The sequence below is a fragment of the Diadema antillarum genome, unplaced genomic scaffold (assembly GCF_040938485.1).
Source record: "Diadema antillarum isolate AM-2024a unplaced genomic scaffold, OU_Dant_1.0 seq00000385_RagTag, whole genome shotgun sequence".
NCBI lineage: Eukaryota > Metazoa > Echinodermata > Echinoidea > Diadematoida > Diadematidae > Diadema > Diadema antillarum.
This window is the reverse complement of record NW_027271383.1, coordinates 1,158,002-1,175,836: the sequence shown is the minus strand read 5'-3', so window position 1 is coordinate 1,175,836 and position 17,835 is coordinate 1,158,002. Positions and strand designations below refer to the sequence as shown.

The following is a 17,835-nucleotide window of genomic DNA, read 5'->3' as shown; positions in this document are numbered from 1 at the left end:
TGTTTCTTTTATAGGATTAAGGCTACTAATGTAAGTACAATTAAATCAATAATCTCATGGAAGTGCTGCAGCCTGTTACCACCCTTGTCAATCTTAATGTAAATCATGGCACATTAATTTTTTTTTTAAATTCTATAGCGTTCAAGTCACAGTCAGTTTTTGTAGGCATAATAAAACCTGAAAATTAATTGGCAACCAATGAAATATAGTAATTGGTAAGGCATTGTATGTAATATATGATACATGTCTTATGTGTCCTCCCTTCTCTTTTAGCCTTCGTGATGTGAGCTTGGATATAGCAGAGCCACGTAACACTGGACTAGGAAGGGCACTCTCTGTGGAGCAGTGTATCTGTCCCCTCGGGTACAGGGGTCTGTCTTGTGAGGTAACACTTGGCTTTATTCTCTCCTCCATACTGCCATGGTCTAAAGGATATTTCTATGTAAGAAGTTCAGGCAACATGTATGTACAACCAAATTTTGCCCTGTTGTTTCCATATTTTTTGTGTTTGTTACAAACTGTTCTTAATTTATTTACGTTGTAGTCTTTTCTTAGTTTCCAGAATTGATTTAAAACTACCATGGAAGGAAATGGTTGAAGCTGAAAACAACTCCAAGTGCCACCATCATTGTCCTATCATAATGAACATTTTATGGAATCAATGGTGAGTGCAGAGTTGTGTGATCTGTTTGTTTTCATCCTATTAAGGATTGTGATGTTGGCTATACTCGATCTGGAGGTGGACTCTACCTTGGCACTTGTGTACGCTGTGATTGCAATGGCCATTCCACGGACTGCCATCCAGAGACAGGAGAATGCAGGGTAAGGTCCCGTCACTGACTGTCCCTTTCTTTTTAGAGACTAAATACTATTTTTTTTTTTTGGGGGGGGTACAAGTATCTTGAGGGGTATGTTTGATATGACATGTTGAAATTAAGTCTTATTTTTATAAGCAATTATCTTTGATGTAACATTTAAAATGTTCATATGATTTCACCCCAACAATTACCTTATAGTTGCACCTGTGATGTGTTTTTGGATGAATCATGGGAAAGTTTTGGAATACTTTGTATGCATCTGCTGCTCTAATATATTGTCATATTGAATATGATAAAACAACTATTTACAGATACCTATTTGCCAACTCACTAACCCACCTTTCTTTACATTCTACCTCTCACCATGCAGTTCACTTAACCAGGAATGATGTGGTAACATGTTTTACACAAATATTTGGCTTCATTGCACCTTAATGTGTTGGCATTTTGCATTCAGTTTTGACAAAATTAAGTTCAGCGTTGTTCTCTAGCATGGTTTTGACCATTTGTATGTTTCTCTCTGTTTTTGTGCTTGTTGGGCTTTTAAGCTTAGGAGAATATTAATGCAGATTTTATTCTGCTCTTTAGGAATTGATTTGATTTTTGCAATATTTGATTTTGAATAGCAGAAAAGGCAGGGGACCTGGATAATGTTGATGCATCCATGACACATTTCATATATAATTTAAAGTATTCTAGCAATTTTTTTTTTTTTATAGTTATTATACTTTTGCAATGTGGATTTAATCTGCAGTGCAGTTTGCTCATCTTATATTGGTCTTTTTTTTCTCATAAAATATATTGCATGAAAATTCAAGGAAGGTCATTTCATTTCACATTTTGCATGCTCTACATAGTACTGTAAATGTTCGCGTGCATTTTAATTCCACAAGAGCCAAGATTCATGATAATAAAACGCACGCAAAAGTTATTGTTTACACTATATGCATTGAATGTTTGAGGCAACTCCAAAAAAATGTCATGCCGCGAAAATATTGTGTTTTACAGTATGTTTTAGATGAGCAGGTATCTTGATATCTCAATTTTTCATAAATGCATGTAACACTGTTATCAAAACTGTGCCATGTGGGATTCTTGTTTGCCAATTTAACATTATTATTTTGTCATTCATGTTGTCTTTGTCTGTTTTATATTGTGTACCTATTCTCTTTCCACTTGTTGTGATTAAATGGTTATAGGTTGTGAGGAAGGGAATTCAGACTATTTTCAAGTTAGCTGTCATGAATAGAGTATACACGCCCATAACTAGGGGTGTTCAGGGGGTTCCAGGGAACCCCCCCACCCATTTGCGAGCAGCTCAAAAAAATAAAGAAATAGAAAAAAAAAAAATGAGTCATGGAACCCCATTCCTATTAGATTATTGTGGTTTCCTAATGATACCGCAATGGAGGAAAAAAGTTGCAGTTCTGAAATATTATCCAGAACATGTTAATTTCCTTTTTGTGTACAACCCAGTGAGAGAGTTCTGAGGGGATAGCACATGGTACTCACCTCTTACAAGTTGTTGTATATTTTGTGGAAATGTGAAACTTTAAAATTCATGAACTTTCTTAATGTATATCCAAATAAGATTAAACTTCTGTCATTCTGTTAAGAGGGAAATTTCATCCGGCATTATGTCGCTTTTCATGAAAACAGAAAAATTAGAGAAGTAGGTGAGTGAAAATTTAGGTAAAAGTGGGATACATAACACAGTAATTGTAATACTTACGAGAGCCAAATTTGCAACTCTGTGTGAACTAGGTATTGACAAGCTTTCATGTTTTGTACAGAAAAAAAAAAATCACCAATTTTTGTTTTTCTCAAATATTGATCACAGACAAAACTTTATCTGCTGAGGAGGACACAAACAAACTTATTCTCCGATAACATACCAAAAACAGGTCTGAAGAAAATTGTTCTTCGGAGAAAAATGAAAATTTGTTAATTTTTTGCATGCAAAACATGAACATGATGTGGATTTTTTTAGCAGTGCAGTGTGGTTGAAAGCTGCTGCAAGATATTCTGGCATCATCACAGAACTTACTTTTTGATGTTATCTGTCTTGTGTAGAATTGTCAGGACAATACCTATGGCCGTTTTTGCGAGCTGTGTGCACCAGGTTTCTATGGCAACCCAGCTGCAGGGGGAAGATGTCTTCAGTGTCCCTGCCCACTTACCATCTCGTCCAATCAGTGAGTGGGATTCCAAAGCAGTCGCAGTGGACGACTATAATTACCTCCCCCAAAACCCACGAAATGTTTTGAATTTTCAACCGTCATCGAGGCAGTGCGAATTGGGCGTTCTCATTTTCACCAAACACCTTCTCAGATCTCCGCTATACATTGACCAAAATCGCTCAAACTTTCAGTATCAATGCAAAATCATGATTTCTATCAACATACGAAAAATCACGAAAAATCACTAGAAACGATTGAGAACTTTTTAAGTTATTCAACATTTCATGTTTCGCTGTCTCGGAAAACTACCCTCCGATTATTTCCAGACACATCTGGTTGCGCCACTTGATATTCATGAAACTTGACATACATATTCATTAGACATGGGCAGACGTTAGCAGGGTGGTGTTCGCTTTGCCGAAGACCTGTTTTTGAAGTTACAAGTGAAAATGAATGAGGTATCTTGTCAGAAATCTCAAATTGTACGGGAGCAGCAAACGAGAATGATAACGTCATATTCTAAGAAAAACTGATTTGCGCTTGCGCAATGAATGGACTTCCCCATGCTGCTTCGATCCAGCGAGCTGATTGGTCGATGCAATGCAGCGTACTGTCACTGCGCGAGATGCGAGGTGGCTACATGCTGCGGATGTCTAGTACACTGCACATGCATTCTACGCTATGAGAGTGGGCTGCGGGGTGTCGATAAGTACAAAGAAGCAGTGTGCTGCAGGGGACTTCGCCACCTCTAAAACAAGCACCTACGTTATCAGAACTGGCCTGTTAAAAAGAAAGTAGCAAAAATGTGAATATCTATCAGGTATGATACCAGTTGCAAATTAATGACATTGGATTATTCGGACTTTACACAGATTTTACTGCACTAGTAAGTAACATTACAACTACGAATTCCCGATACAGCAGTGCCGTACGGCACTGAAGTACAGGTGACGTCAGAGCAACAAAGATGTGGGTACGTGGGACTGTACTCTGTCTTCCCGTGTGCGAATGACTATGAAATTTCGTGCTCGGAACGAAGGTAGAAAGTGCACCTCTTTCGATTATTTCCAGACGTATCCGGAGGCATGACTTCTCGAATGTGATATTTTAGAGTTCCGTAAAGAAATACACACTTAGTAACATACTTGAAAGTTTTTTGTTGTTCACAAAGTCAAAATGTGAAATTTTAGCAACGATTTCTGACAATTATTTTCCGTTTTGAGAGTGAAGTTATGCTCCATTTTGGAATATTTTATCGTTGTTATTTAAAAAAGGTAACATAATGGCAGGTTAAAATGAGTTTTTTACTTTTCATAACTGTTTGGATTATCAAAATATATGAATAAATAGTAAACTTAGAGCAGTTTTGCTGCGACACTTTCCTAGCGGTTTTCGTACGAAACGTGTTCGTTCAAGAGGAAAGCGAGGTCAGGTCAAAATGAAAACAGTGAGTTAATTGCACCCGTCCGCTGAGACTGAAAGGGCTCATCCTCTGATGCATTCTGATTGTATGTTAGCAGGTAGAGAACGCGATTCCAGATCTAAGAGATTTGATGGTTGTGTTTGTGCACAGCTTTTAGCTGTTGACAGAAAGTAACCTAGTATCAATATTTAGATGCTGATAAAGAGCAGTAGTTTTGTTTTCCATTGACATTACAAATGCATACTTGCATGTTTGAATGTTTTCTGTCATTAAGTGATTACAAAGTCTTATTTCAAGTTGTGAATATGGAAGTGCTGTGCAGTGCAAAGAAGAAAATTGCATTGGAATATCACAACCTCTTAATGAGATTTTTTAATGTCTTTGAATTGTGTAAGGTTCTCCCCAACATGCTTCTTGGATACAGACAACCAAGTCACGTGTGACTCCTGTCCAGCAGGCTACTCAGGAAGACGATGTGAACAGTAGGTCTTCCAGTCCTCTCTCTTTTTAAATAGCATCTTTCTCAAGAGCATAAAAGATACAATATATTATCAGCATGATTATTGTGTGCCAAGGCACAGGTTTATGTAAGGATGTGTCTTACCTCATTTCAGTTCTTACCTGTTCCAACTAGAAGCAATTGAAAAGTTTTGTTAATTAGTGACTCCTGAAGAAAAAAGAAAAGTAAAATCACCATGGGGTACAACTCTCAAATCATCAATGTTTCAAGTGGTGGTAGTTAGTATAGTTCCAATACAAGTCTGGTTTTACATCATGAATCTGATTCCCTTTTTTAAAGTCACTATTCAGAAAATAATAGATACAGAAATATTTATCATACACATTTAAGTACATTGTGTATGTGATATATTGCGCAGTGATTAATAATTTCATGAATTTTGTGGTTCGACTGATATTTGCAAAACTGATAACTCTCTCAATAAAAGTCACCCACAACACATATGCCCTTTGATATCATCTCGAAGATGTGAAATCACTAAATCTTCTCCTGAAAAAGAATAATACTTATTTCTCATTCCACCACTGTACTTCTTGGTTACAAATACAACCACTTGCAAAATTTCCTTGCAAGTCCAATTCATGAAATATTGTACTCACAAAATGTATGGCATAAACTATACTTACAAGACTTAAAAGTCAGTGCAATATGCACATTCATCCTTCAGCTATAAAAATGTGTTGTACTTTGAAACCACATCTTGTTTTATTTTGATAGATGTGCAGAAGGCTATATTGGCAATCCTGCTGTTGAAGGAGATTTCTGTCGTCGCCCGGGTAATCAACTCTCTCAGTCCACCATAACAACTTAGCTCATAGCACTAGTCAGTTTGTCAACAATTTTACAACTGTGAGGCAACAAAGAGTGGATGTGTTTGATGAGTTCCATAGAGGCCAAGAGAGAGAAAGACCAGTACTTTGACTGATTTATGGAGAGCTTATATGAGCACAGATTGATTTATTTGTTGACCCAGTGAATTTATGTGGAAAGGGCAGTATTTGAATAGTGGCCAGAGTTTGATCAGTTCATTGCGATAGTCTTGTTAACTAGACTAGTCATACCACTGGTAAAACAGTAATTACACGAATGTGTATATATCATTAGAGTGTTGTCTGGGGAAAGTGTTTGCTCTCCTCTTGTGTGTTTTCTACTTCCATTTGATATGTACATATTGTACAAGTAAATGTTTCTATTATAAAAGAGAATATTGCCAAAAGAATCATTGTGAGAGTGGAATTTTTGAGGAGTTGTGTGAACATGTATTGGAAGGTGGGATGAGATATTGTGAGTTTGGTTGAATGATGTAAATTTGTGATATTGTACAATGTACTTGTCATTAAAATGATAGAGTGACTATAATTGTGAAATGCATCATTTTGACATGTTTATAGAGGACTGTCAGTGTGATGCAAGGGGTACCAGGACATCAAGGTGTAACAATGAACTCTGTGACTGTAAGGTGAGATCTTGGTTGCTATGTTACCACCTCATCAAATATTGCATGTGTCGGCATGTTTTTCATAGGTGTAGAGATGCATCATAAGGTAGAATTCATACAATGTTGTATTTCTAGTCCCTCCTCTTTTTTTTTCTGGTTCTATCAAAGGACAAATTCAGTTGGTCCCCAGTATATGTGGTGTTTAACATACCTTAATTACTCCATTGTTCACAGCTGCAACTACAATTTTCATCATGCATCATTTCATTGAACACTTTGATACATTGCACTAAATTCAAATTCCAGTATGTTGTTGTATGTATGAGTTGGTCACAGCCAAGTTTGTGATTGGTATGCTGCTTTTCACATTGTCTTTCTCATTACAGACAAATGTTGGTGGAGATAGATGCAATTTCTGCAAGAGTGGCTTCTTCAACCTGGATGCCTCAAACCCTGATGGTTGTTTCAGATGTTTCTGCTCTGGTTTGACAACTTCCTGTGACAGCTCTAGTTACCACAGAAGCCAGGTATGTCTGTTTGTCTTTTTCATCATTAATCACCAGTTGCTGTCATATAGTTTTATTGGCTTTCTGATATGACTAACTTCATCAATGTTTCAGGAAGACCTTTGAGTAATCTGACAGACTAAATGAAAATAGCATGAGTCAGTGTGTGCCTCCTTTATCTACAGCCTGCAAGAGAAGTCAAACCATTCTTGGGACTCTAGAATGCTTGAAAATGTCTTCAGTTAATTTAAAGTTTGTCAAACTACAATGTATCTGAATGTGTTGCTCTCTGCACACATCTGTTCAGAATCTCATCTTGATTTGCATATGAGAAATGCTCACTTAAGCAAAAAAAAATATTTGAACACCTACATGTATGTGCATATTATTCCTGCTTTAATAAGGCAAGAGATGTCTTTATTTTGCCTGTATGTTACAGCTGCGAGTATTGTTCCAGTCTCCTTCTGACCCTCGCGATGTTGCACTCATCAATCGACCTCAAAGTCAGCGCATCACATCTGGATTCACCATCAGTGTTCCCTCAAATACCATTGCCTACCGTTCCTTCAACCAGTTGCCTGAGGATGTTTACTACTGGGAGCTATCTCCAAAGTTTAGAGGAAACCAGGTAAATTAGTCTCTAGTATGACATACAGATTAATTCATCATCATATAAACTAACATGTTTTATCATTAGATACGATGTCAGCTCTTAATTGGGGACTGTAAACAATAAACTATCGCTGAAAATATACATTTGTACCCCGTAAATTAGCCTGCAGTTCACTGATGTCATAAAATTGTGAGTACTGATGAATGCATGCATTTCTTAAAATCTTGTGTTAAAGGTTGCATACTGTCTCTGTACTTTCTTCTGTTCAGCAAGTGCATGTGGATCATACTCCTGTTGATTGACTTTAGTACAAGTGTTGAATGGTTCTCTGCTTTACACAGATCACAGCCTATGGAGGTTACCTGAGATACACTGTCAGTCATTCCACTGCCCAGTCCAGAGGGTCAGCAATCAGTGACAATGACGTGGAGATTTCTGTAGGTTTGGAGTACCAATAGGGAGAGCATTTTCTCTCTCTCCTTGTGATTTATCACAATCAAATTTTATAAACATGTTTTAGTATCAACTTTAATGAAGGATGTCAGCATGTTATGAATTGATACCTGTTGTTAATCAAGCATCAGATGACCCTCTCTGTTGAAAACAAAATGTAATTTGCTGGTGATATATCAAGCAAATTGGAAAAAAAGATATTTAATAGAATTTTGACATTATTCTATTATGAGAGCAGAGATAACTTAGTTCTATAAAATATACTTTTTTTGGGTATAGAAATTTATGGATATTTCGTGCAGCATCAAACTAGCACAAAATCAAAAGTATGTGAATATCGTTGCTTGTAATAAATAATAATATATGTATATTATCTCTGTGGTTCTGCAGAATAAAAAAGCATGCAAAATTCATTTTACCCTACTGAATGCAAAAAAAAAAAGATACTCTATTAGGAATTTCCACTTTTACCATAGATAAATTAATTATTGGCTTTCATTCTTTGATTAGATACCAGTAACTTGACATTTCTTTTAATGTTTTGCCTGCATGAGAAGTGAGTAAAACAGCCGAGTATTATTAGAAAAGGAAAACAAGTATGGGAAAATTCTTATCCATTTATTTGATACCATTTCAATCCTTAATTAGATTATTTTCTCATGGTAATTTGCAATGCTTTCACAGTATTAAATGTGGCATCCCTCACACAAAGATACATTAATCTGATTTATGTGCAATTTATTATCTTTATTCAAAGGGCAATGACATTGTGCTGGTGTACCAAGAACCGACAAATCTTGAGCCGGATGAAACAAGAACTGTCTTCGTTCAAGTCATTGAGGTTGGTGGACATCCTGGAAGACCTGTTTGTGACCTGAGAGGTGTGGGGCTCATAGCCTCTGTAGTAACTTTCACACAGATCAGGATAGTGATAGCAATTAATGCACGATACTTTGTGGTGGTTTCATGAACCAATTCCAGTACTAGTGGCATCTTATCAATCAGTCTTGTGCTCTTATCATTCAGTGGAAAACATGTTAGACAGCAATAGCATGTATTCTCCATTTCTGTGGTTTTCTTATGCACATTTAGTAATCATTTGCAAATTGTCTTACTAGTCACAATTCATGAAATGAACTACAAATATATAATGCTGTACAGTATACTGTATATGTAAAAATTGACTTTGTTTTTTTAAGCTTTTGAGCAGTACATCATGTAAGTTTTTATGGCCAAATCATGTGTAGTGAAAAAATTAACGTATGACAAAAAAAGAGGAAACAGATGTTAAAACTTGAGCGAAGAGAGATTTTTCATCATCATAAACTGTCACTTTTACTTCTAGAGTAACTTTTTCCGCCCTGATGGTAACCCAGCAACCAGGGAACACCTGCTGATGGCTCTTGCTGATGTCAGCAACATAATCATCCGAGCCAGCTACCACACTGACATGTTAGAGAGCAGCATCAGAGATATCTCGCTTGATATCGCAGGTATAGATATGGCAGTGTAGTGTATAAAATGCTTCGTTGGTTTTCTTATAGTATTTAGACATCATGAATTACAGTCAAGTTTCACATCAGGCAGACATTTAAACCAGGAGCATTGAGAAGGATATGCATCAAGTTTTAACTGATAAAAATAATATGAAATGTGCGTGCCAGATGAAAATTCCCTTCCCCAATGATTTCTGTAATCATGCTTGAATGCACATTTTGCTCTATGTTTGAAGATATAGGATGCAATCAATAGCATTATACAGTATGCAATGATGAACAAGAAACTAGCATTGACATTTGGTAGAGTAGCATGTCCATAAATATAAATATAATTGCTTTATAGGTACTTGCAGTCTTTGGTTTGAAGGTTCAGTCACTTCAGAAAGATTGTAGACAGTTATTATATAATAACTGTAGCATTCTTGCTTTTATACTTCAGTTCCACAGAACACAGGTCAAGCCTTTGCCACAGAGGTGGAACGATGTGATTGTCCACAAGGATACATTGGTCTGTCATGTGAGGTCAGGAAAAAAAAAATCATTTAACTTATGTATATCTCTATGTCTCAGACAATGCTGTGGTTGAGTAAATTTGATATTTTGATCAACTGTAATGATCTACTGTAAAACAAGTACACTTGTACTGTATATGATGCTATGTTCAGGGGCGGATCCAGGAATTCCATAAAGAGTGGGTGCCTTTACAAAATTAAAGGGAGGGGGTGCGTGCCCAGTGGCCCGCCCCCCCCCCCCTTTACTTCAGGGCTTTGCCCCTCAGAAAATAGTGCTCTTTTTGTCACCTAGGAATCCATACTTTCAATGAAGCTTCTCAGTGCATGGTATATATGCTTTGTTTGCTATACCGTCTGTCTCCAAAAAAAAGATATACACTTTTGAAATAGCTGCCGAATAAGGAATATATGATTCTGGGGGGAAAGGTTTATATGTATGGATAGCTTATGGACTCAACTTTCATATGACACCAAAAAGTCTAAAAATAATTCATGCTTGAATGAGCACTGCTCACTTTTTGTAAAGGGTATGAAAATTAGGCTGCACAGGAATTAGCCATTTAAATTTGCGACAGGGTAGTCCGTTGGAGCTTACAAAACTGAAGTTGATATGATAAATTTATGATCAATTGCGATCAGTTTGGGTTTGCTGAGTGAATTTTATGGTTTATTAAACCAAACTTTTTATGCACGAGTAAACCGCAGTTGCATTTATTTTATTGTAGCATTGCAAATTTCCCTGGTAGACTCAGTGGTGTGTTCATGTGAGTCAGGATGCGGTGATGGTACATGTTGCAATATCCATGTTACACACTCTTTTTTTTTACATCTGTGACTTGAATGAAAACCTTCACCCCACATTGCAGTTATTTTTAGATTAGTAGAATAGCTCATTGATTTACTTAATAACCAGATGGGGATTATGTAAATTCATTATTCAAATACATTTTGTTGAAAAAGGAATGTCACAGCTACTGGCTACTTATTATTCAGATTACCCATTGACCTGAAGAATAAATAGCTGACATCTTTGATAGTCCTTTTTTTTTTTTGACAGTCCATAATTGAATATTCAGTGTTACATAATCCCTACCGATCATATCAACTTCAGTTTTGTAAGCTCCAACGGACTCACCTTTCGCAAAATTGGAAGGCTAATTCCTGCGCAGCCTAATTTTCATACCTTTTACAAAAGTGAGCAGTGCTCATCTAAGCATGAAATATTTTCAGACTTTTTGGTGTCATATGAACGTTGAGTCCATAAGCTATCCATACATATAAACCTTTCTGCCGGAATTGTATACTTTTTCTATTCGGCGGGCATTTCAAAAGTGTATATTTTTTTTTGAGACACATGGTATAGTCTACTTATGCATCATTTCATTTTATGTTTTTGGATAAAAGATTTTTCCTCTCATGATTGGTTGAAGGAGCTTCATTTGGTATCTTTTATGTTCCAAGTATTTCAGAATGTATGCATGTTTGATGCTCCGTGGTATACTGTCTGGAAAATAATGTCACTTTTAATGACATTTTCCAATAGCACACAATTTGTGAAGTGTACCACAAAGCAATTGTTACATTGTGCCCTGCTGCTTATGCTCACTTAAAGGATCCCTTCATGACATAGCATCCACCACATGACCTTCTCACCTCATTTTTCAACTTCTTTAGTTTAGATATTTGATAAAAAATAGAAACAAATTTGCTCTGCCTAATTTCACATTTCATGTTGAAACTATGGGCCTCAGTGCCCACAACAGTACTATTTACTGCAGGGCAACACCTCTCAAAAAATAGTAATGTTTTGGCGCTGCTGCTGCTCATAGTTTTGACCTGAAACTCTTAAGGCAAAGTATATTTGTTTACTAGCCCCGTGGCTAGCCAGTCAAATTCCTGAATGATATTAGTTGACATAATGTCACTGCTTGCAATATGACAATTTTGGTCCTTGCTGCATTGGTCCTGTGATTGCAGATTGACCAATCACCGCCCAGTATTAATGTCAAGTATTCAATATGATCTCTTGATGCATGTCCTTGTCTGCATGCATATGACAGGATTGTGCTCCTGGCTTCACTCGCTCAGGAGGTGGTCTCTACCTCGGAACCTGCATCCCTTGTAACTGCAATGGTCACTCCAATCAGTGTGATCCAGAGACGGGTGTTTGTGCGGTAAGCACCGTCTTGCATTCTCTTTTCTTACCAGATTTCTCATTACTCTCTTTACTCAAATTGTAATGATTATCAGAATATACCAAAGATTCTATCCATTTACCAATTTATTTAGCTACTAGTATATTCATATCTTCCTTTGATTTCTGTCATAAACCTTTGTATCACAGAACTGTGCTCACAACACTATTGGTCAATACTGTGATCAATGTGCAGTTGGTTTCTATGGCGATGCAACATCTGGCACACCTAATGATTGCCGCCAGTGCGCCTGTCCTCTGTCCACACCTTCAAACCAGTGAGTAGTCTTTTTGTATTTAAATGAGAGAAAGCTTTTCTAACAGTAAGTAATTACCTAAGATCCTCATTTGTCTTAGTCTACTTCTGAAGGTTATTTGCTAATGTAATGAACACATTTCTATTGATAGATAAATCATAATATACATATGTGTACATTGTCACATGTAATAGTGTATATGGTTTTTTTCGCTGTGTTCCTGTGAATTTCATGAAATTACCAACTCGCAAAAATGTAGCCTCCCTTAAAACAAATGCTTTTTATGTTGTCTTTAAGGTAGAAAAGGGCTACTTTTCTCCAGAAAAGGAAAATGTATATTTTTCATTCCTTCATTGTGTTTCCTGATTGCGATTTCAAGCATTCACAAAATTGTCTTACAAGATCCTTTTCACAAAATAGTACACTTGCAAAATGTATGGCTCACCGGTATACAGTATGCTGAACTAGCATGGAGTATTTTCAGTTGTAAAACTCACTGAAATGTTCTTCAATGTGATCAAGAGATGTAAATACAGGTGTATGAAATGTGACCAATTTGTAAGGCAGCAGTTCACAAAGTGAGCTAGCAGTGTGTTCTTCATCCCTTGCCAGATTTCATTGAATCATGCATTATCTTGATGTACTCCTTTGGTCTCTTTGTCCAGGTTCTCACCCACATGCATCCTGGATTCTGATGGTGGCATGACCTGCACTGCCTGTGCTACTGGCTACACTGGCCGTAGATGTGAGAGGTTGGTTGTGTGCTCCCTCAGTCTTACTATTGTGCAGGATGAATTAAATACCTGCATGTGAAGGGATGATGTAAAGCCTTCATTCATATCTGTCTCAACTGTAAATCAAAATTCAATCCATTGGATAGGATGTGACCAGTCGCCTGCCTTACATCAATGGTTTGGCTGAAGCTTTTTCTTCCATATATGCCTCTGCCATGAAGTGTCACCAGAGGAACTATGTTTTTTGGTTGTCCGTCCATCCTTCCATCCGTTATCAATTTTGTGGATAGCATGACTAAAAACTTTCATTTGTTTGCATTTACATGCAATGTTTTTGAGCAGTGAAGATGGACTCTAAATGTCTTCTTTATATTTATTTCTCTTCATGCAATTCCATATACATTGTAGCAAGAGAACTCTGAACACAAAATAGTAGATAGTGAGTACTCCTTGGTTGTTCTGAAGTGCACTTTCATTATATTATTCTGTAAAGTGACAGATATACATCATGCTTCTATGGATGCTGACTTATTCTCCAGGTGTGCCTCTGGCTTTGGAGGGGATCCCACAATACCTGGTCAAACCTGCAGTCCAAGAGGCACTGGTAAAGAAATGTTTTATCCTTGATTTTACCCCACCTGCTGAGTAAATGTCTATGTGTGTGCTTCTTTTCTCACTGGTTTTTCTTTGGCCAGTACTTTCCTTGCTCCTTTTCTAGATGGTAATCTTAATTCTGAACTGTTTGTGAATTTTGAGGTGAGGAAAATATAATTGTTGTTCTTACTTGTAAATTCTTATCTGTGCACTATCTGGAGTTTGATAAATATTCTGAAAACAAGCATTCTGCACAGCAGAGGTGGTGCAAGTTCAAAAAAAAAACCCAAACAAACAAAAAGGCACTTGCATTCCTTGTTGGGAGAGTGGGAAGATGAATATTCATGAGGATGGCTTAATCTCCCTCTATTTAACTGTAGGCTTCTATCTGTCTATTGTTTTCTGGCATTGTGGCATATCCAAACCAATTGTGGACGCATCATCCTGGCAAAATATGTGGGATCTGAGATGTGTAAAACTTTTTACCACAAGCAGGCATCATCAGATATTTATAAAATGTGACCGGCGACAACGGTTTCAGGCAAAAGTCAGGAATTTTGAAAATTCACGTTTTCATGGAATCACATTGCCCATTTCCTAAGCTTTGCATTGATATAAAACACTTGTGTTCTCTGGCACTGAAAGTGGGCATGTATAAGCAAAATATATTGCACTTTTTAAGTTGTTAGCCTGACAAAATTGCAAGAAAACGGGCCTTGAAGATTCACCTCTTTCTCAAAGACAATGTCCGAGCAGTGATGCAAGGTGAGAATCACCCATCCGTAGGTCCCTAGCAAGGGCGTACCGAGGGGGGGTGTTTTGGGTGTTCAAACACCCCCCTTTGCCAAAAGGGGGGTGTTTGAGGTGTTCAAACACCTCCCTTGGGCAAAAGGGAGGTGTTTGAGCTGTTCAACACCCCTCTTCAGCAATGTTTAGATCTTGACAAATGAAACAAAAGCTGTCTTTAACGCTTTTATTTCCGTTTTGAATTCCGCCTTTCCTTTCTTTTGCGTTCATTTTCTCTCTCTCTCTCTCTCTTCCTTGTTTTATCTTAATGTTTGTGTGGACGATGACACATGGAGTTACATAATATACACGCACTAAAGAACTCGTGTACAGTACGTGTTAATACTACGTTACCGCACCGCGCGCGAAGCTGACGCGCAAACAGTAGACATTCCCGATCCCTGCTTTGCTTTCTGACCGAATCGCGGAGATACACGTACTTTGCGCATAATGTTCAGCGTTTACCGGTATTATACCGTACGCGGTACCGTAAATTGTATATGATGCATAATATTATGTGTGTACAATGCATGCTGCGCTGCAGCCTACTAAGTATTATAGGCACATTGCATGCTAAGTTAGTAGTATCAACTACCAACAGTGGCCATGGTGGCGTATCTAAGGGGGGGGGGGGGGGGAAGGGGGGCACGTGAAAAAAAAAACGAGAAAAAGAAGAAGAAAAAAAAAACGACGAAGAAAAAGAAGAAGAAGAAGAAGAAGAAAAAAACCCTCGCCCGGACGGGGGGGGGGAAGGAGAATGGGGGGGGCAGAAAACCAAATCAAACAAGATGAAAACAAAACATTAATTCCATGTTTTGTAACACTGAAATATAAAAATTTTCGGCTCGCTCGCTGCGCCCGCTCGCCAAAATTTATCATAAAAAAAAATAAGAAGAACAAAACGTATATATGACGTGGAAATATAAAAATTTCGGCTCACTCACTCGTAGTAATTTAGAGTATTTTTCCAAGTCCTTAGTTTGTTGGAATAAATCGTTATTTATGAAGCCGTCACTATATCTTGATTAGAATTGTAAGATTTAATAACCAGAAAATGACAAGAATTCCATGTTTTGCAAGGTGAAATACAAAAATTGTCGGCTCGCTCGCTGCGCTTGCTCGCCAAAATTTATCAAAATTTATCAGATTTTATATCACCCTCAAAAAAAAAACCCTTTAAAGTGCTCGAAAAGCATATCAAGTGGACTTTTTTTTAAGTCCCTACCGGGATGGGATTGGGGTTGAACACTGCTGGTATAAATCGTTATCTATAAGACCGTCACTATATCTTGATTAGAATTGTCATTCGAAGATTTAATAACCAAAAATGACAAGAATTCCATGTTTTGTAAGCTGAAATACAAAAATTTTCGGCTCGCTCGCTGCACTCGCTCGCCAAAATTCTTCAATATCTATTACATTTAAATCACCCTCAAAAGACCCCTTCTAAGTGCTTGAAAAAGCATATCATGTGGACTTGTGTTAAGTCCCTACTGGGATGGGGTTGGACACTGTTGGTATAAATCGTTATCTATAAGGCCGTCACTATAGTTAGAATTGTAATTCGAAGATTTAATAACCAAAAATGACAAGAATTCCATGTTATGTATAAAGCTGAAATATAAAAATTTTCGGCTAGCTTGCTGCGCTCGCTCGCCAAATTATTATATCAAAATTTAGGGTTGCCTATTACATTTAAATCACCCTCAAAAGACCCCTCTTAAGTGCTTCAAAAAGCATATCATGAGGACTTTTTTTTAAGTCCCTACCGGGATGGGGTTGGGGTTGAACACTTTTTCAGAAATTAGGGGCGCAATTTTCGCGCTTGCCCCGGGCGCCGTTTTCCCTAGATACGCCACTGACTACCAAGTACAGTCAGTATAGTAGCCTACTGGAAGCAGCAAGCTCTGGAAGCTCTGGGAGTAGCAAGTTACTTGCTACTCAATGTAATTAGTAATAGCACATGGACTTGGTAATCTTTAGTAATAGTAGATATGAATTTTTTCAATGACTGAAAGTTAAAACTGAAAGCTAATAGAGTGTGGGTCTACAAATTGTGGTTGGATGACTTTATTGCGCCTAAAATTCACTAGATATCTAGGTCTAGGAACAGTGGCGTAACTACGGGGGGCATTGATCATTGATTATGCAGTGTTGCTATACATACTAGTGTATATTAAAATGCCTTGCATTGCCAATAATAAGACTTGACCTTGGCTATTTCCTAACTTTTCCATCTATATGAAACACACACACACTCACAAACACAAACAAATTAGGGGATGCTCTATATAAAGTATACGGATTTTGGACATCCTTCTCCCGCTTGGTCACTTCGACGCCCCCTCGCTGGTCATACCTCCCCCAATCATGAACATAAACCGACACGCTTGACTACCAGTGGCGGATCCAGGGGCGCACCGGGCGCCCCCTCCCTCCAATGCGAAAGAAATATACATGTAGCTACAAACGACAGTTTTTGGACGGTAAAATGTCAAAATTTTTAAGCTCGCTCGCCTCGCTCGCTCGCATTTAACCGTTATGTGCCATTCTCCTGATGTTACTGCCAGTAATTGCCAGCAGTTGCGCCCGGTGCAGCCCCCCCCCCCCCCCCCCCCCCCCCCCCCCCCGAATTTCCAAAACGAAAAAATATAGCTACAAACGGCAGTTTGGGGACTGTAAAATGTCAAAATTTTCAAGCTCGCTCGCTTCGCTCGCTCGCATTTAATCGTTATGCAATTCTCCTGATGTTGCTGTCAATAATTGCCAGCAGTAATTACGCCCGGTACGCCCCCTCCCCTTAATTTCCAAAGCGAAAAAATATAGCTACAAACGGCAGTTTTGGGACTGTAAAATGTCAAAATTTTCAAGCTCGCTCGCTTCGTTCGCTCGCATTTAATCGTTATGCAATTCTTCTGATGTTGCTGTCAATAATTGCCAGCAGTTGCGCCCCGGTGCGCCCCCTCTCCTTAATTTCCAAAGCGAAAAAATATAGCTACAAACGGCAGTTTGGGGACTGTAAAATGTCAAATTTTCAAGCTCGCTCGCATTTAATCGTTATGCAATTCTCCTGATGTTGCTGTCAGTAATTCCCAGCAGTTGGCGCCCGGTGCGCCCCCTCCCCTTAATTTCCAAAGCGAAAAAAATATAGCTACAAACGGCGGTTTTGGGACCGTAAAATGTCAAAATTTTCAAGCTCGCTCGCTTCGTTCGCTCGCATTTAATCGTTATGCAATTCTCCTGATGTTGCTGTCAATAACTGCCAGCAGTTGCGCCCGGTGCGCCCCCTCCCCTTAATTTTCTAAGCG

General features: G+C 38.0%; 1 protein-coding gene across 1 annotated transcript in view; it reads left to right on the top strand.

Moving 5' to 3' along the window:
* Positions 1-17,835, top strand: part of LOC139731795 (basement membrane-specific heparan sulfate proteoglycan core protein-like) — a 278,824-nt gene that overhangs the window by 186,392 nt on the left and 74,597 nt on the right. The window contains exons 27-42 of the mRNA XM_071642667.1: positions 274-385; positions 709-822; positions 2,892-3,013; positions 4,817-4,903; positions 5,659-5,717; positions 6,333-6,400; positions 6,766-6,906; positions 7,325-7,513; positions 7,840-7,935; positions 8,709-8,792; positions 9,297-9,444; positions 9,890-9,972; positions 12,023-12,136; positions 12,307-12,434; positions 13,079-13,165; positions 13,687-13,751. Coding sequence (XP_071498768.1) covers positions 274-385; positions 709-822; positions 2,892-3,013; positions 4,817-4,903; positions 5,659-5,717; positions 6,333-6,400; positions 6,766-6,906; positions 7,325-7,513; positions 7,840-7,935; positions 8,709-8,792; positions 9,297-9,444; positions 9,890-9,972; positions 12,023-12,136; positions 12,307-12,434; positions 13,079-13,165; positions 13,687-13,751 — 1,697 coding nt within the window. The remainder of the gene's footprint in view (positions 1-273; positions 386-708; positions 823-2,891; positions 3,014-4,816; positions 4,904-5,658; positions 5,718-6,332; positions 6,401-6,765; positions 6,907-7,324; positions 7,514-7,839; positions 7,936-8,708; positions 8,793-9,296; positions 9,445-9,889; positions 9,973-12,022; positions 12,137-12,306; positions 12,435-13,078; positions 13,166-13,686; positions 13,752-17,835) is intronic.